Below are 19,085 nucleotides of genomic sequence, written 5' to 3'. Positions count from 1 at the left end.
CACAGGCCCTGAAGCTAGGCTGTCTCTGCTCCTGGCTTCCTTTGTAACCAACCTTAGGCAAGTTATTAACGTCTGTGATTTAGTTTTTCTCCCGTGGACAACAGAGATACCAGTTTCATAGGGTAGTGAAAAGGAGGGTTATATCAGGTGACACATGTACAATACTGAGCGCAGAGCCTGGCCCACAGTAAGTATTTACTGAGTGATTCTTAGTTGTTGTGATTAATTATTGTGATTGCCTCCCCCTTTCTCTCCTTGCCAGGTATCAGTGCAACCAGTGCTCCTATCGCTGCCACCGGGCTGATCAGCTGAGCAGCCACAAGCTGCGGCATCAGGGCAAGTCTCTGATGTGTGAGGTGTGTGCCTTCGCCTGCAAGCGGAAGTATGAGCTGCAGAAGCACATGGCTTCCCAGCACCACCCTGGCACACCGGCCCCGCTCTACCCTTGTCACTACTGCAGTTACCAGAGCCGCCACAAGCAGGCTCTGCTGAGCCATGAGAACTGCAAGCATACCCGCCTCCGTGAGTTCCACTGTGCCCTCTGTGACTACCGCACCTTCAGCAACACCACACTCTTGTTCCACAAACGCAAGGCCCATGGCTATGTGCCTGGAGACCAGGCCTGGCAGCTCCGCTATGCGAGCCAGGAGCCAGAAGGGGCCATGCAGGGCCCTACACCCCCACCAGATTCAGAGCCCTCAAGCCAGCTGTCTGCCCAGTCCAAGGGGCCAGGTCACGAACCTGGGACTGTAGTGGACCCCAGCTTGGACCAGGCCCTGCCAGAGACAAGTGAGGAGGTCAACACTGGAAGACAGGAGGGCAGTGAGGCTCCCCATGGGGTTGACCTGGTTGGCAGTTCCAGCCCAGCAGAGGTGGAAGAGGGCAGCTGCACACTACACCTAGAGGCCCTGGGAGTAGAGCTGGAGTCTGTGACTGAGCCACCCCTTGAGGAGGTCACTGAAACAGCCCCTATGGAGTTCAGGCCCCTGGGACTGGAAGGGCCAGAGCTATCTAACTTTGAAGGTATTGGGACTTCTGACTTGGGTGCCGAAGAAAATCCCCTTCTGGAAAAGCTAGCGTCTGAGCCCTCCACAAATCCATCCTTAGAGGAGGCCCCTAACAACTGGGTAGGAACCTTCAAGGCAACTCCACCTGCTGAGACAGCACCCTTGCCCCCGTTACCTGAGTCAGAGTCATTACTCAAGGCTCTAAGGAGACAGGATAAAGAACAAGCAGAGGCATTGGTGCTAGAGGGGCGGGTGCAGATGGTAGTGATCCAGGGAGAGGGGCGAGCCTTCCGCTGCCCCCACTGCCCTTTTATCACTCGCCGGGAGAAGGCCCTGAATCTGCACTCCAGGACTGGGTGCCAGGGCCGCCGAGAGCCCCTGCTGTGCCCTGAGTGTGGGGCTAGCTTCAAGCAACAGCGTGGCCTCAGCACCCACCTACTGAAGAAGTGCCCTGTTCTGCTCAGAAAGAACAAGGGCTTGCCCAGACCAGATTCACCCATACCTCTGCAACCTGTGCTCCCGGGTACCCAGGCCTCAGAGGACACAGAAGGTGGGAAGCCCCCACCTGCACCACTAGAAGCAGAGCTACTGCTTCCGAAAGATGTTCCTTTGGAGCTTCCCAAGGAGCCAGAAGAAACAGAAGAGCCTCTTGCCACAGTCTCTGGTTCCCCAGTCCCTCCTGCAGGAAACTCCTTGCCCAGAGAGGCCCCTAAGAAGCACTGCTTTGACCCAGTCCCTCCTGCAGGAAACTCCTCGCCCACAGAGGCCCCGAAGAAACACCGCTTTGAGCAGGGCAAGTTTCACTGCAACTCCTGCCCATTCTTTTGTTCCCGGCTCTCCTCTATTACCTCTCACGTGACTGAAGGCTGCAGGGGAGGACGTAGTGGGGGAGGAAAACGAGGGACCTCCCAGACCCAGCTTGTGTCCCCATTGAGCAATGGGGACTCTGCTCCCCTGAAGAATAGGAGTACAGAGTCCAGATCTGGTGATGGGGATACAGTTCTGGTTCAAAAGCAGAAGGGGGCTCGCTTCACCTGCCCCACATGTCCCTTTAGCTGCCAGCAGGAACGGGCTCTGAGGACTCACCAGACACGGGGCTGCCCCCTCGAGGAGTCTGGAGAGCTGCACTGCAGCCTCTGCCCATTCACTGCTCCTGCTGCCTCTGCCTTGAGGCTCCACCAGAAGCGGAGGCACCCCACTGCGGCCCCAGCCCGTGGGCCCCGGCCCCATCTGCAGTGTGGGGACTGTGGCTTCACCTGTAAACAGAGCCGTTGCATGCAGCAGCACCGGCGGCTCAAGCACGAGGGGGTGAAGCCTCATCAGTGCCCCTTCTGTGACTTTTCCACCACCAGACGGTACCGGTTAGAGGCTCACCAGTCCCGACACACAGGCATTGGCCGCATCCCCTGCAGCTCTTGCCCCCAGACATTTGGTACCAACTCGAAACTGCGCTTGCACCGGCTAAGGGTACATGACAAAACACCCACCCACTTCTGTCCACTTTGTGACTATAGTGGCTACCTTCGCCATGACATTACTCGTCATGTCAACAGCTGCCACCAAGGCACCCCAGCCTTTGCCTGCTCCCAGTGTGAAGCCCAGTTCAGCTCAGAGACAGCACTTAAGCAGCATGCTCTACGCCGACACCCTGAGCCTGCACAGCCTGCCCTTGGCTCTCCTGCAGAGACCACTGAGGGCCCCCTGCACTGTTCCCGCTGTGGGTTGCTATGCCCCAGCCCTGCCAGCTTACGAGGACACACCCGTAAACAGCACCCACGGCTTGAGTGTGGGGCCTGCCAGGAGGCCTTCCCTAGCCGACTGGCTCTGGATGAGCACCGGAGGCAGCAGCATTTCAGCCACCGCTGTCAGCTCTGTGACTTCGCTGCCCGGGAGCGGGTGGGCCTGGTGAAGCACTACCTGGAACAGCATGAGGAGACTTCAGCAGCTGTGGCAGCCTCAGATGGGGATGGGGATGCTGGCCAGCCCCCTCTGCACTGCCCCTTTTGTGACTTCACGTGCCGCCATCAGCTGGTACTAGATCACCATGTGAAAGGGCATGGGGGCACTCGTCTCTACAAGTGCACCGATTGTGCTTACAGCACCAAGAACCGGCAGAAGATCACCTGGCACAGCCGCATCCACACTGGGGAGAAGCCTTACCACTGTCACCTCTGCCCTTATGCCTGTGCTGATCCCTCTCGCCTCAAGGTAATGTCAGAGGATATGGGGCAGGAAGTGGAAGGAGTACAGGCTCTGGAGTTACACTGCCTGGGTTCTGTAAAGCTGATGCCTCCAGATATTAGCTCTGTGGCTTTGGGAAAGTTCCTTTACCAAGCCCCAGATTATTCATCTGTTAAAAAGGAGATAATACCAACTTCATAGGGTTGTTGTAAAGATAAAGTTCCATATTGTGGCTCACACCTGTAATCTCAACACTTTGAGATACGAAGGTAGGAGGATCGCTTGAAGACAGGAGTTGAAGGCCACTCGGCAGCAAATTGAGATCCCATTACAAAAAAAATTTTTTTAATTAGCTAGGCATGGTGGTATATACCTGTAGTCCCAGTTACTCAGGAGGCTGAGGTGGGAGGATTTCTTGAGCCTAGGAATTTGAGGCTGCAGTGAGCTATGATCATGCCACTGCACCCCAGCCTAGGTAGCAGAGCAACAGACCCCATTTTAAAAATTGGGGCTAGGCGCGGTGGCGCATGCCTGTAATCCCAGCACTTTGGGAGGCCGAGGTGGGCGGATCACGAGGTCAGGAGATCAAGACCATCCTGACTAACACTATGAAACCCCGTCTCTACTAAAAATACAAAAAATTAGCAGGGCAGGTGCCTGTAGTCCCAGCTACTCGGGAGGCTGAGGCAGGAGAATGGTGTGAACCCAGGAGGCAGAGCTTGCAGTGAGCTGAGATCATGCCATTGCACTCCAGCCTGGGCGACAAAGCGAGACTCTGTCTCAAAAATAAATAAGTAAATAAAAATTTATTGGCCAGGTGCAGTGGCTCATGCCTGTAATCCCAGCACTTTGGGAGGCCAAGGCCAGAGGATTACTTGAGCCCAGGAGTTTGAGACCAACCAGGGCAACATGTGGAGACTCTGTCTTTATAAAAATAAATTTTTTTAATTAGCTGGACCTTGTGGCACATGCTTGTAGTCCCAGCTACTTGGGAGGCTGAGGTGGGAGGATCGATTTAGCCCAGGACGTTAAGGCTGCAGAGAGCTGTGACCATGCCAGTTCACTCTAGCCTGGGCAATACAGTGAGACCCTGTCTCTTAAAAAAAAAAAAAAAAATTCCTAGCAAGAAACTGAAGATTAAGAAAAATGAAGTTCCATAATGTCTGCTTGCCATATGATAAAGGCATAGAATAGGGTAAGAACAATCTAGATAATAACAGCTAACATTTATTGAGCACTTACTATATTTCTAGCACTATAATTCTAATCATTTCAAAAATATGAGATATAGATACTTTATTCCCCATTTTATAGATTAGTAGTCCGAGAATTAGGGATTAAACCATCTGGGACATAGCTAGTAAGTGACAGAGCTAAGGCAAACCTAGGATACCAAACTGACAAAACTCAGGGACCTGGTTGATAAGCGGCCTATGGACAGGATGGGAGCAGGGAACAGGGTTATCTGCCAACAGTTTCTCTGCCTATTTACCCCTACTTCTACATCCAGTGAGTACCAAAGGGTACACATTTTCTACTTTTTGCTCTTGCGTCTTCCAGTACCACATGCGGATCCACAAGGAGGAACGGAAGTACCTGTGCCCTGAGTGTGGCTATAAGTGCAAGTGGGTCAACCAGCTCAAATACCACATGACCAAGCACACAGGTGAGTCTGTGTGGTTTCACAGGCCTGAAGGGTTCCCTTGTTCCCTGGCAAACCTCACCTCACCAAGGTTGGTCCTTGTTCCAATTCAGGGCCAACATCAATTTTCACATTGGGAGTAGAGGGTAGGCTGGGGTTGTATGTGCCAGAATGGCTCCCCAACTCACTGAAGACCTGTCAGAATCAGAAGGGTAAACCTGAGAACCTGTGCATATGTAATTTCCAAAAGCTTCCCAGGTGACTGTGTTACAAGGTCAGTCATTTTTCCCTCGTGAGAACCCCCAACTCAAACTTGGGTGACTGAGGGCAGATTTGCCTGGCTCTTATACAGACATGACAGAACTATCATGAGTTAAAAAGGAGAAAGTAGAGGGGTCTCCTGTTCCAGTCTGTCCTTTTCTTCTCCTGGGTATGGATGGAATCCACAAACTCGGTTCTTGAAAGCACACAATCATGTGCCTGTGCTTACTGCATCTGATCTTCCCTGTGTGGAGGAATTGATTAGGAGCATTTCAAGGCCCTCTGCTTTTGTGAATGCCACTTCTTTCACCACTACCTCTTCCCTCCTAAGTATTTCTTTTTCTTTTTTTTTTTTTCTTATTTTTTGAGACGGAGTCTCACTCTGTTGCCCAGCCTGGAGTGCAGTGGCACAGTCTCAGCTCACTGCAAGCTCTGCCTCCCAGGTTCACACCATTCTCCTGCCTCAGCCTCCCGAGTAGCTGGGACTACAGGCACCTGCCGCCACGCCCAGCTAATTTTTTGTATTTTTAGTAGAGACGGGACGGGGGTTTCACCATATTAGCCAGAATGGTCTCAATCTCCTGACCTCATGATCCGCCCGCCTCGGCCTCCCAAAGTGCTGGGATTACAGGCGTGAGCCACCGTGCCTGGCCCCTCCTAAGTATTTCTTTTACTTTTTTTTTTTTTTTTCACTGACAGGGTCTTGCTCTGTTGCCCATGCTGGAGTACAGTGGTACAGTCATAGCTCACTACAACCTCAAACTCCTGGGTACACATGATCTTCTTGCCTTAGCCTCCCAAGTAGCTGGGACTACCAAGTACACGCCACCACGCCCACCTAATTTTTTTGTAGAGACAGGGTCTCACTTTGTTGCCCAGGCTGGTCTTTGGCTTTTCGAGTTGAACAAGCAGTTGTGTTTAAATGAATTGACAAATTCCATGAGTACCCTGTGACCAAAAGAGGGTTATTTCCCATGTGGAAACCCTTCCATATTTGAATATTCATTACTCTCACGTAGCTAGTTGGTTAGAGGTCCAGTTAATCTTCAGCATCCATTGGGCACCCACAACATTGATTGCTGGGACTACAACATTGATTTCTTGTTGATGTACAAGGACTCTGTGTTGGAAAGGCACAGAAATGTCAGACAGGGCCGGGCGCAGTGGTCATGCCTATAATCCCAGCACTTTGGGAGGCCAAGGAGGGCAGATCACCGGAGGTCTAGAGTTCGAGACCAGCCTGGCCAACATGGTGAAACCCTGTCTCTACTAAAATACAAAATTAGCCAGGTGTGGTGGTGCATGCCTGTTATTCCAGCTACTTGGGAGATTGAGGCAGGAGAATCACTTGAACCTGGGAGGCAGAGATTGTGAGCGGAGATTATGCCACTGCACTCCAGCCTGGGCAACAAGAGCGAAACTCCATCTCTCAAAAAAAGAAATGTCAAACAGGACTGGAGGACTGGAGCATTCCAAAGATATGGTCATTAGTCAACTTGCTGCTTGCATTCTTCATATCCACCGATCACAGTAACTCCATGGCCCACTGAACCTTGCTCCACCGCCTTTCAATGGTGATTTGTTCTCTGCCCTGTAGGACTGAAGCCATACCAGTGTCCTGAGTGTGAGTACTGCACCAACCGGGCTGATGCACTGCGTGTGCACCAGGAGACCCGGCATCGAGAAGCACGGGCTTTCATGTGTGAGCAGTGCGGCAAGGCCTTCAAGACGCGCTTCCTGCTGCGCACCCACCTTCGCAAGCACAGTGAGGCCAAACCCTATGTGTGCAACGTGTGCCACCGTGCTTTCCGCTGGGCTGCTGGCCTGCGCCATCATGCCCTCACCCACACCGACCGCCACCCCTTCTTTTGCCGCCTCTGCAACTACAAGGCCAAGCAAAAGTTCCAGGTGGTCAAGCACATACGCAGGCACCACCCTGACCAAGCCGACCCAAACCAGGGTGTGGGCAAAGACCCCACCACCCCCACAGTGCACCTGCATGATGTGCAGCTGGAGGATCCCAGCCCTCCTGCTCCTGCCACTCCCCACACTGGACCTGAGGGCTGAAAGCCTGCCCCACCTGAATAGGAAGAGGGTATGGTCTGAGATGTGCAGACTGGGATCAGCACTAACCTGAGGAGCCTAAGGAAGGACTGGCTTTTGGGGAGCAAGGGTGACTAGAACCCTCCTGGGACTCTGGCTATAGTACTTTGAAATTATCACCCATATAAAAGGGGGACATGGACTACAATGTTGATTTCTTATTGCTGTACATTGTGTTTTTAACCTGCGAGTTCCCGGTTTCTTCACCATCACTCCATCAAAGTCCCTGGCTATAAGATCTGGATTTTACCCACTCAATCTTCTCTTTCCTTCTTACTGTGTCAAGTCCTGTTTTCTTTCAGAATCTTCTAAAAACAGTTGTATCTAACCGCATGTGCTGTTGTGCCTAATGCTCTATAAAGCATGTTAAACAGAAAGTGGTTACTACATTATAGATTTATCCAAATCCCTGTCTTAACATTTCCAGGCTGTCATCTTGATCAACTCTGTCCCCTCTCAGACCTCTGCCTCCCTTTTGTCTCCTTCCATCTTCACTCAGTATTGATTCTGAAACAGGCCTAGGTCTGCCTTCTCTCTGTCCTTGAGCTGTCTTGACCCTTGGCCAGCTCCCTGCTTCAAGCTCCTTTGTCTACCTGTATCTATAAAGGGAGGATTGCTACCCACTAAGCCTTCTCCTAGAAGCAACTTTAGCTCATCATCAATCCTCGCACTGGCTCAGCACCTGCAGTAAGGTGTTAAAGCACAAGGATACTATGGAAAGGCAGATGACTAGAGAAGAAAATCTCCAATTCAGAATTCTGTAACTGTTTCACAGTATAATTCTGTAGTGCCTTACTATATAATTGATCATCTAAACTGGGACACACTGGGAAAACTTAAAGAGGGTACTATTAATAATTATGCTGGGACAACAGACATAAACCAGGATGGTTCCAGCCAGAATCTTCAGGAAGGCTGGGACCACATAATCTTTTGTCTTCTTTTGCCCTGATTCTTAAAAGCCATACTCTGTGTCCTTCCTATGTAGCACATGCAGGAGGTCTCCTGGGAACTTCTTTGTCTACCTTTTCCTTCTCTCACCTGACTACCCAGATGTCCCCACAACCCTTGTACCTCCCCTCCTTGCCCAACAATGACAGACCATATCGAAGCCAAATTGGAGAGAGATGTATTTATACTAGTGGGGCTAAGGAGGAAGCAGTCCAGTGGGGACTGTGAGTGCTGTGCAGTGTTCTCTTGAAAGTCGTACAGTCCTGGGGTCAAGTCTCTCCCTAATCTTGGCCAGGGAAGCCTTGAGCCTTGATTTATCCTTCCCTTGGCTTTGGGCTTTGAGGAAGTTGGGAGTGGAGGGGATGATGCTTCTTTAGGTTTCTCTGTTCCAAGCCCCTCTGAATTTCTAATTGCAATCTGCCCTCACACAGAGTTGATGGGAAAGATTAGTCATAGATGTTGGTATGGGATTGAGCCTACAGCAAGAGGAAGAAGGGAACTCCAGTATAGAGTACACAAAGGGAAAGGGCAGGAAAGATAGCAAAGGCTTATGAAAACAAGGGAAGGAAAGAAAAGAGAAAAACGGTGGAAAATCAGGTCCCAGATTTGCTTGTTAGGAAGGATGAGGTAATTTTGTGCCTAGGAATGCACAATCCAAAGCTTGGTTTTCACCACTTCCATTTGTTCTCTAGAGCGTCCTTCCAGGTGTTTCGCACCATCTAAAGCCAGCACACCAACCCTTCCCGTGAAGTGCCCACCTCAGGACTCATCCCCCTCCAGACCTTCCCGAATGCAGATATACACAAAGATGGAAGCTGGGCAGAGGCTGATGCCATCTTTGGACAGCAGGTGAATGTGGCGGTAACCTGGAAGGGGCAGGAGGACAGCATTAAGAAGGCAGTCAGACCTGGGGTATTGGCCAGGGGTCAAAGGGGGCTGGCTCACCTTGTTGCATGCAGCTCCAAGGCAGGGTGTACTGACCAATAAAGTCATTTCGGGATTTCCAGTCATAATCCATTACCACAAAACGCAGCATGGCAAGTTCAGGCACCAGCACCCGGAAACACAGTGTCTGCCCCCAGTATGGATTAAAACCTGAGTCGGTGGATAGAAGGAAATGAAGAAGACATTATGACAGTCTTCTTGACTGGGTTGCTTTTCTTGTATTCTCATTTAATCTAGATGGCAATCAGCATTTTATAGGTGAGGAAGAAGGCTCAGAGTAAGCAAGTAATTTGCCCAGGTCACTGGAGCTTTTAAGTAAAGAGCTAGGATTCTTTGTACTGTTCCACACTGCCTCCCATGTAGGGACATGCAATAACAGAGACTATACTTAATGGAAGGCAGACTAGAAGGAAAACTAATCATGCTCCTACCCCTACTTCCCCAGCACTGCCAGTTTCTCACCATTGTTCTCCACATAGTTGGTCTCCTGCCGTGCTGTGTCTAGACGGACACCAAAGATCTGCACTTTCACCAGTGGATCCACAATGGACCCCTCTTTGGTCTTGTTGAGTTTGGGGAGTTGCTGACCACTGATCACCTGTAACGAGGGCTCTGGAATCTCACGAGTTCTTGCTCAGCCCAGCCCCACCTGACCCTACTCCCAATCCCAGGGGAGGAGAAGCTTTTTGGTTTGCAGAACATCCTCCATGGGTAATATATTTTCTTCTAGTATTCTATCTGCAATTTACAATGCATCCAAGGGCCGGGTGCAGTGGCTCACACCTGTAATCCTAACACTTCGGGAGGCCAAGGTGGGTGGATCACTTGAAATCAGGAGACCAGCCTGGGCAACATGGTGAAACCCTATCTCTGCTAAAAATACAAAAATAAGCAAGGCATGGTGGTAGGCGCCTGTAGTCCCAACTACTCGGAAGGTTCAGATGGGAGAATCACTTGAACCGAGGAGGTGGAGGTTGCAGTCAGCCAAAATCATGCCACTGCACTCCGGCCTAGGCAGCAGAGCAAGACTCTGTCTCAGAAGAAATAAATAAATAAAATAAAATGGATCCAGGTAGAAATTCAACAGTTTGAAAGTAGGCATGCTAATGACAGCAGCCTCTTTTTTTTTTTTTTTTTTTTTTGAGACGGAGTCTCGCTCTGTCGCCCAGGCTGGAGTGCAGTGGCCGGATCTCAGCTCACTGCAAGCTCCGCCTCCCGGGTTCACTCCATTCTCCTGCCTCAGCCTCCTGAGTAGCTGGGACTACAGGCGCCCGCCACCTCGCCCGGCTAGTTTTTTGTAGTTTTAGTAGAGACGGGGTTTCACTGTGTTCACCAGGATGGTCTCGATCTCCTGACCTCGTGATCCACCCGTCTCGGCCTCCCAAAGTGCTGGGATTACAGGCTTGAGCCACCGCGCCCGGCCTTTTTTTTTTTTTTTTTTTTTTTCCAAAGAGACACGATGAGACTGTTGTCCAAGCTGGAATGCAGTGGGGCGGTCATCACTCACTACAACCTCTAACTCCTGGGCTCAAGTGACCCTCCAGCCTTAGTCTCCTAAGTAGCCAGGACTATAGTCATGTGCCAGGCTAATTTTTAAATTTTTTGTAGAGATAGGGGTCTCACTGTTGTCCAGGCTGGTCTCAAACTCCTGGGCTCAAGCAATCCTCCTGCCTTGGCCTCCAAAGCGCTGAGATTACAGGTGTAAGCTATCGCTCCCAATCAGCCTCTTTTATAGCACTTCATGTGTACCAGGAGTTGTAAGAACTTCATATTAACAGCTATACTCCTTATAACCCTATCAGGCAGGTGGTAGTGTTACCCCCATTTTGCAGGTGAGCAGACTGAGGTATGGAGAGGCTAAGGAACTTGCCCAGCATTACCCAATTAGGAAGTTGTGGTTTGAAGCTAGGCAGCTGGCTCCAAAAGCTAAAACTAGACAGTTAATATTCCTGTCAGGCCTAGCCACCTCTTCCCTCACTTCTATCCCAGTTATCTCAGTTTCTTCCCAACAGCTTATTTCCATTGTACCTGGATTAAGAGAGTCTGGGCCTTGAAAGGGCTGATGGGTCTCTCGGGGTGGAAGGAACTTTGGTTATCACGCAGGAAGTCTGGCTTCAGCACATAGCCACAGCCACCATTCTGGCGGAAATGCCCATCACAGATGTCCATTTCAAGCCCTGCAGTCTGCATATTCATGGCCACTGAGGGCCCCAGGAGAAAAGAAGAGCAAGATTCACCATGGAGGCCTTCCAGCCCCTCTTTCAGGGAGTTAAGAAGATAGGTATTGGGTGCACGGTACCTGCTGGTAATACCTCCACTGATAGCACTTCTCAGCCTAGTGATTTTCTTGAGCATTCCCCAACCCTACTGTCACTAGAGAACTTATTTCCCACCTGCTGCTCCTCCACTCCCTCTTCCCAGTTCCTGCTGCTGCCTCACCCATCTGGCAGCCTGCATTCCAGAGTTCCTGGGGGTTGTAGTTGGAAGAGTCTGTCCTCAGGCCGCTGGGATACACACGGCTTAACTGCCAAGTATTGTGCTGCACAAACTCATTGCCTGTAAAAGGGTATAGAGAGGGAGATGAAAGTGGGGTGGAATCTCCCACTTCCCTAGTCCCAAGGACCCTGCCTACCCTTCACCCTTCTCTCCAGCATCTGAAGCTGGCTCCAGAAAGTTTCACTATGCCTCTCTATTCTGTTCCATCCAGACCATCTTCCCCAGCTTTCCTGCCCCTAGACCCTTGAGCCACTATTCATAACTCCTCTACCCATGCCTGTTCTGAGGAGTTTCTGAACTCCTTCATCCCTCCTTAGATACCTTGTCTTTTTTCTTGGGACTTACCTGCCAGTCCTTCGGGCCTGAACCTATCCATCCCACTTCCCTCCCCATCCCTCCATTTTGGTCCTGACCAGCCTCCTTGATGAGGCGCTTGGCCTTGGTTTCAGAGAAAGATGATATCTCATAGAAGTGGTAGTGCTTCTTTGAATGTGTGAAGCTGCGGAATGAGACAGACTTCAAGTAGATAACCAGGGAAGAGAGGGCTGGACACAAGATGGTCTTGGATTTCTGGAAAAGGTGGAAAAGAAGATGGAATTGAACCCTCAGCCGTCTGAGAGAGAAGAAGCTAATGGCCATCCAACCTAAACCTCTGCCCACTGCCTCCCCAGTGTATTCTCCCTCCTGCCTCACCTGCTGGGACAAGAGAAGGGACCCAGGCTTGGAAATAGGAGCCTGGGCCACAATCTGACAACAGATAGACGGACAAAACAGCGGACACGTCACAACCTGGGGGTGGGAATGGGAATAAAGGCGGTCTGCATGTACTGCTGGGATCAGTGTCAGCCTCTGGGCTTGTGTTTGCTCTATGTTACATCCTGGGTAAGAGGTTTTAAATTTATTATTTTTAAACAGAGAGGCATTATCCTCCCTCCCTCTCATTTAAAAAGAACAATAATCTTTGGTCAAAATGTACATGAATCCAGACAGATATGTCAAGGTATGCAAATGGTCATGGAAGTCACACCTGGAAGGATGTGAGAGTCCCAGAGTTATATCTTTGGATTTGTCTCCTGAATTCTCATTTCCATCCCTGGACATGGCAGCATGTTAGACACCACAGCCCCAGAAAGCACAGGATAAGCTAGGAGTCAGTCGGCTGAGTGAGCCACACAAATGCACAAGAGAGAGAAAGGCAGACTTCAAACCAGGATTTTGGAGGCCCCACCAATGGCATCCCTTCTCCCTGTGCCTCCCTTCCCTACAGGGAGATGGACCACTGTAGCATAGCCTTCTCAGAGCCTTCAGCCTCCCCACCTCAAAGCGCTCTCCTTCCTGCTCTGGCTACTGCTGGTCCTTCCTAAAACCCTTTCCAAGAAGCTTTCTCTGTGCCCACTTTGGCTGAGGTCACAGCAATCATTCCAGTAACCCCTACTTACCCAATATAATAATGTTACACATACAGACACACACATCCCCTCATCACTGGTTTTCAAGCTGGCCTTTAAGAAAACCAAGAAGTACAAAAATGTCTTAAGAGTCACTAGGGCACCCAGGAGAAAGCCAAATGGGTGCTTCAACTAGGATGGTTCTGCATTTATCTATTTTGTATAAGATTTCATTAATAAAAAAAATTGAAAGATTGTGTGGCCCAAAGAAGTTGGAAAGCCACTGCAACATACCTATATAGGGCAGTATATAATATATGTTGATGCCATATATGCATTCTTAAATCTCCTTCATTGGGAAGAAGGGTCATTGCTCCTTGGCCCTGCACCTTGCACGGCTCCAGTCTTCACAAACAGGCCCTCAGCTTGTGCAAGTTGACTAAATACCAAAGCAGAAAGACCACTCCTGGCTTACCTTCTTTTTGTCCTTAATCTGAAGGTTCTGCTCCTGGGGCTCAGGCTCAGACTCAGTCTCAAACTGGGACTCCAGCACCAATTCTGACTCATGCTCACCCTCCAGCCCAGGCTCTACTTCCTCTTCCTCATATTCCAGGTCTTCCTCAAGTGTTAACTTCTTCCCCTTCACCAGGATCTTCCTCCGAAGCTCCTAGGGGACAAAAATGAAGGGGCCTGTCTACTTGTCTGCTCTCGGGTACTCCTGGGAATCATGCCAGCCTCATTGTTCTCAAAGGCAGAGGAAGTGAGTGAGTGGTCGGAAGTTCCTGAGGGAAGAGATCAGCTGCTTGATACATACAATTGGAATTCCCATATTGTTAAGCAAACTTTTAATATCTCTATCTATATGGAAAATAATATATGTGGCCTCCTGCCACACATTTGACACAGTAAATACTCATAGATTAGAGATTTACATGTCAATATAAAGAACATAAGAATACCATAAGAAAATAGGGAATCTTTTTTAATAATCTTTTTTTTCTTTTTTTTTTTTTTTTGACAGAGTCTCGCACTGTCGCCCAGGCTGGAGTGCAGTGGCACAATCTCAGCTCACTGCAACCTCCACCTCCCACGTTCAAGCGATTCTCCTGCCTCAGTCTCCCGAGTAGCTGGGATTACAGGCGCCCACCACCATGCCCAGCTAACTTTTTGTATTTTTAGTAAAGATGGGTTTTCACTATGTTGGCCAGGCTGGACTCGAACACCTGACTTCATGATCCACCTGCCTCGGCCTCCCAAAGTGCTGGGATTAGAGGCGTGAGCCACTGCACCTGGCCTGAATAATCTTACTGTGGGAAAGCCTTTAGAAACATGACTTGAAAACTCAGGGCCAGGCGCAGTAGCTCAGGCCTGTAATTTGTGAGGCTGAGGAGAGTGGATCACGAGAGGTCAGGAAGTCGAGACCAGCCTGGCTAATATAGTGAACCCTCATCTCTACTAAAATACAAAAATTAGCCAGGTGTGGTGGTGCACGCCTGTAATCCCAGCTACTCAGGAGGCTGAGGCAGGAGAATCACTTGAAGCCAGGAGGCGGAGGTTGCAGTGAGCCGAGGTCACACCATTGCACTCCAGCCTAGGCAACAAGAGCGAAACTCTGTCTCAAAAAAAAAACAAAAAACAAAAAAAATCTGTCGATAGCTGCTTGTTATGGGAGAGGTTGGGATTATGATAGGAGGGGAGATTTCCCTTTATATGGTTTGTATAGTCCACAACAACTATGAACTACAAGGAGAAAAAATCAAGATACTTCCACTGAGAAAAAAAAAAATGTAAATTGTTTATTTAAAACTTAGAGAACTATAAATAGAATTCTGTGTTCAATTAGATTTTAAGTTAAAATTGTCTCCAAGGACATTAAAGAGCAAGGTGGTCCATCCGAGGATAGAAAAAAGGGAACAAAGAGGGGCATAGAGGAAGGAGCCCAGGTGGAGGAATCCGGAAGCCACAGCAGAGTCTGGGCTGGAGGAATAGTGTCCCTACCTCAGGTGAGGGCAGCTGAGTGGGCAGCACCCCATCCAAGGTGGTGCTCAGCAGCTGCTCCCCCAGGATCTCAGTCAGATGGCGGGCCATGGTCTGTTGCTGCTCCCAGCTGCAGTGGGTTTCCAGGGACAAGATGACTGGGTAGTCTGACGTCTGGTGGTGAGGGGAGGGAACAGTGGATTCAGAGTTCTAAAACACCGCAACCTACTTCTTCAAGTACCTGCTTCCTAGGCCTCCCTACTTACTCACTCAAATGAGTATCCTGATCGCTAAACTCTTCCAACTCCGTTATAGGATTCAGTGAGATCTTGCTGGGTCTGAGGCCCATGCCTGGGACACTGCCCACAGCTAAAGACACATTCACATCTTGGGATCCTAAATCTCATACCTGTGCCAAGTCTGACCCAGGCCCCTCTGGGACCTTTCAGTTTTCAGGCTCTGAGTGGGAAGGCCAGGCCACATTTCCTGGTTATGTGTTCATGTTGCACTCTCATGTTTTCATCCTCCAGATTCCTGTTGTTCTTCAGCCCTACTCACCACTATCTCTGTGTTTCCTATCCACTTCTTCCAGAAGGGTGATAGAACTTGTTAGAAGTAATAGTTTTTTTTTTTTTTTGAGATGGAGTTTCACTCTTGTTGCCCAGGTTGGAGTGCACTGGTGCAATCTCAGCTCACTGCAACCTCCGCCTCCTGGGTTCAAAGGATTCTCCTGCTTTAGCCCCCCAGGTAGCTGGGATTATAGGCATGTGCTACCATGCCCAGCTAATTTTCTATTTTTCTGTTTTTAATAGAGACAGGGTTTCTCCATGTTGGTCAGGTTAGTCTCAAACTCCCAACCTCAGGTGATCCACCCGCCTCGGCCTCCCAAAGTGCTGGGATTACAGGTGTGAGCCACCATGCCTGGCCTGAAGAAGTAATAGTTTCTAACCATAAGTAATCACCTCCATAACTATGAATTATTAGTAACACGTCCAACACTTATTCATAATCAGCCTTTAGTATTTGCCTGATGCTTTACAGTTAAATCCTCTCTTGATGGAACTTCCCTTGCACTCCTCCACCCTCCCCAGACCCAGAGCCAGTCGCTCTTCCCTCAGACCTTCTGGCCTCACCAGTGTCCCCATTCTGGGGCTACTACCTGGAAGGCATACTGTGCTACTGTGGCCACGACATCTTTGAACAGGATGCGGGAGGTCAGGGTGTGTCCATGGTAAACGACAGGTTCCCCACTAGGTCCATCCCATACATCCACCTCCACACAGCGGCACCCCCGCTTCAGGGCCCTGAAAGAACCCCATCCCCCCAAGAGATAGGAGAGGTCAATATCGGATCTTCTACCTAGGGACTGTCTCCCCACTCTGAAGAGAACAGCGCTCACCAGCACTTACCCATCCAGACCCCTTCAAGCTACATCTGCATAGAGCCTTCTCCATCCATGGGGACACTGCTGCAAGCTCACGCTGATCTCCACCCATACTTCAGCCCACCTGACTCACAGTCCTTCCATAGCAATCTATCACACATTGCCTCATGATGCTTCTGGTGTTCTGGTTTTACTTATTTATTTATATTTACTTTTATTTTTTTGAGACAGGGTCTAAATCTGTCACCCAGGCTAGAGTGCAGTGGTGCTACATGGCTCACTGCAGCCTTGACCTCTCAGGCTCGAGCGATCCTCCCACATCAGCCTCCCGAGTAGCTGATACTATAGGCACACATCACCATACCTGGCTAATTTTTGTATTTTTTGTAGAGACGGGCTCTCACTATGTTGCCCAGCCTGGTCTCGAACTCCTGGGCTCAAGTGATCTCCCCGCCTCGGTCTCCCAAAGTGCTGGAATTACAGGCATAAGCCATTGTGTCCAGCTGGTGTTCTGGCTTTATATCCCTATACAACACCCTGGTTATTCAAACTGTCAGTATATTTACACCTTAATTTCTCAGCTAGACTTCCTAAGGTGGAAACTATATGTTCCATTCATCCTTGTATCCCTTGAAGCTACTAGTTCAGTTGCTGGTAATAAAAAGATATCTTGACTATTCAATCTAATCTATGATTAGTCACAATAAAATCAGCAACTGCTTATTAGCTATTGACATATGGATTATCTCTTCACAACAACCCAGACAGAATAGGCACTGTTACCATCCCTGTTTCATAGATGGGGAGACTGAGGCATAGAGGTTAAATACTTAGCCCCAGAGTACCAAGTGAAAGAGTTAGAAATTATATCTGATTTATATTTATATATTATATCTGAAAGATATAATTTCAGATGGTCTGACTCCAGAATCTATATCTATCTATCTATCTATATCTATATCTATATCTATATATATATATATATATATATTTTTTTTTTTTGAGACGGAGTCTCGCTCTGTCACCCAGGGTGGAGTGCAGTGGCGTGATCTCGGCTCACTGCAAGCTCCACCTCCCGGGTTCACGCCATTCTCCTGCCTCAACCTCCCGAGTAGCTGGAACTACAGGTGCCCGCCACCTGTAATTTTTTGTACTTTTTTTTGTAGAGACAGGGTTTCACTATGTTAGCCAGGATGGTCTCGATCTCCTGACTTCGTGATCCGCCCACCTCAGCCTCCCAAAGTGCTGGGATTACAGGCGTGAGCCACCACGCCCAGCCCAGAACCTATATTTTTAACTCCTATTCTCTATTGCCTTCCATTTAACAATCTGTTTATTTATTTGTTAAATATAAATCTGTGAGGGCCTCTGAGTTCCAGGAGAGTTTCATAGCTTGTGAAAGAGAAGTTCCATTTACCCATAGGGTTTCATTACCATTCTCCCACCAATCTTCAATATCTCTGCCAAGTGTCTCTGGTACCCAGGGCTCCTCAGCCCCTAAACCCCCACAACACTGTCCCAATCTGTTAGACACTGACAGCTCCCCTCACTTTTCTACACGGTCCCTCTCATGAGTTGGACCCCTTCTCTACCACCACTGCACCGTATATATCCCTCGACGCTGCTCTGGCCACAAAGCTGGTCCCCCACTAGGTAGGTGTTATGAGAGGAGCAGATGAAGTAGTGGTTCAGGGGTTGAGTCATATCCTGATAGATGGGGAGGCAGGCTGGGTTGAAGATGTCTCCATCCTTAGAGCAGAGGTAGCTGAGGAAGCCATCCATGCTCAGCACATGCCGCAGTTTGCCTGGAGTGTGGATAGGGGAACACTAGGTGAGAAGCTCTGAATGGGAGCATCCCAGCACACCTACAGACCATCCTTCCTCCCACTCCATCCAGAGTCCTGCCTTTCAGATGGCACCCATTCCCAACCTTTAGATCCCAAACTTGCCCCACCTAGTGTGTATCATTTCAATCATTCCCACCCTCAAAGAATGTTAAAAGGAATCATTAAGATTATTCAAGTCCAGTGCTATCCAATAGAACTTCCTATAATGAGATAAATGTCTTTTTTTTTTTTTTTTTTTTTTTTTTTACTTTTTTTTGGTCTTTTTTTATGTTATAGTACTAATGAGAAAAAGTTTTATTCTGCAGTGTCATATATAGTAGCCTCTAGTCACATGTGGCTACTGAGCACTTGAAATATGGCTTGTGTAACTGAAGAACTAAATTTTCAATTTTATTAGATTTTAGTTAATTTAATTTTAAATAGCCAAATGGAGTTCACAGTTACCATAATGGACAACATCCAAAGGGCTAATTTTATAGATGGAGAAACTGAGGCCCAGAGAGAATCAAAGTCAAAGGCTTAGTGACATGGCCAAGCTACCTGTATTTTCTTCCTTGGGCTGTGTACCTGTGACTAACTATGGCCTGAGGATTTCTTCTTACTGTCCATGTTCCCATATGATGTTTTGAGGAGCATTTGTCAACCTCCCCTTAGACTACACTCCCATTGAGGAAAGGGCCCTGTTACTCCTTCCATAGCTCCCTCCAATCTCAGTATGGGCTTTATACAACAACAATAACAACAACAATAACAATGACTTAACAACAGTTAAGCACTCGCTCTATGCCCAGGGCATTCCATGCAGCATCTCACTCATGTTCTCACTAACATGATGAAGTAGATGTAATATAATCTGCCATGAGAGGTGAGGTAACTTGCTCCAGGTGTCATAATTAGTAAGTG

At 49.0% G+C, this 19,085-nt stretch overlaps 2 protein-coding genes across 17 annotated transcripts in view; one reads left to right on the top strand and one right to left on the bottom strand.

Annotated features, from left to right (window-relative positions):
* LOC105481222 (zinc finger protein 142) overlaps window positions 1–12,413 on the top strand; it is a 28,225-nt gene extending 15,812 nt beyond the window's left edge. For all 9 annotated transcript variants that reach the window (XM_011740629.3, XM_024792690.2, XM_071073376.1 and 6 more), the window contains 3 exons: window positions 263–3,215; window positions 4,749–4,854; window positions 6,689–12,413. In XM_011740629.3, coding sequence (XP_011738931.1) covers window positions 263–3,215; window positions 4,749–4,854; window positions 6,689–7,158 — 3,529 coding nt within the window. In that variant the 3' untranslated portion in view covers window positions 7,159–12,413. The remainder of the gene's footprint in view (window positions 1–262; window positions 3,216–4,748; window positions 4,855–6,688) is intronic.
* The window catches only part of LOC105481224 (phospholipase C delta 4), a 30,195-nt gene continuing 19,410 nt past the window's right edge, over window positions 8,301–19,085 (bottom strand). For 7 of the 8 annotated variants that reach the window (XM_071073387.1, XM_071073386.1, XM_071073391.1 and 4 more), the window contains 11 exons: window positions 17,939–18,140; window positions 16,111–16,255; window positions 14,973–15,125; window positions 13,450–13,641; window positions 12,280–12,375; window positions 12,000–12,156; window positions 11,530–11,646; window positions 11,119–11,291; window positions 9,553–9,688; window positions 9,091–9,240; window positions 8,301–9,011 (listed from right to left, as the gene is read on the bottom strand). In XM_071073387.1, coding sequence (XP_070929488.1) covers window positions 8,905–9,011; window positions 9,091–9,240; window positions 9,553–9,688; window positions 11,119–11,291; window positions 11,530–11,646; window positions 12,000–12,156; window positions 12,280–12,375; window positions 13,450–13,641; window positions 14,973–15,125; window positions 16,111–16,255; window positions 17,939–18,140 — 1,628 coding nt within the window. In that variant the 3' untranslated portion in view covers window positions 8,301–8,904. The remainder of the gene's footprint in view (window positions 9,012–9,090; window positions 9,241–9,552; window positions 9,689–11,118; window positions 11,292–11,529; window positions 11,647–11,999; window positions 12,157–12,279; window positions 12,376–13,449; window positions 13,642–14,972; window positions 15,126–16,110; window positions 16,256–17,938; window positions 18,141–19,085) is intronic. The other variant, XM_071073388.1, reaches the window with a different exon arrangement.

The sequence above is a fragment of the Macaca nemestrina genome, chromosome 11 (genome assembly GCF_043159975.1).
Source record: "Macaca nemestrina isolate mMacNem1 chromosome 11, mMacNem.hap1, whole genome shotgun sequence".
Taxonomy (NCBI): Eukaryota; Metazoa; Chordata; class Mammalia; order Primates; family Cercopithecidae; genus Macaca; species Macaca nemestrina.
This window is presented reverse-complemented; position numbering and strand designations above follow the sequence as displayed.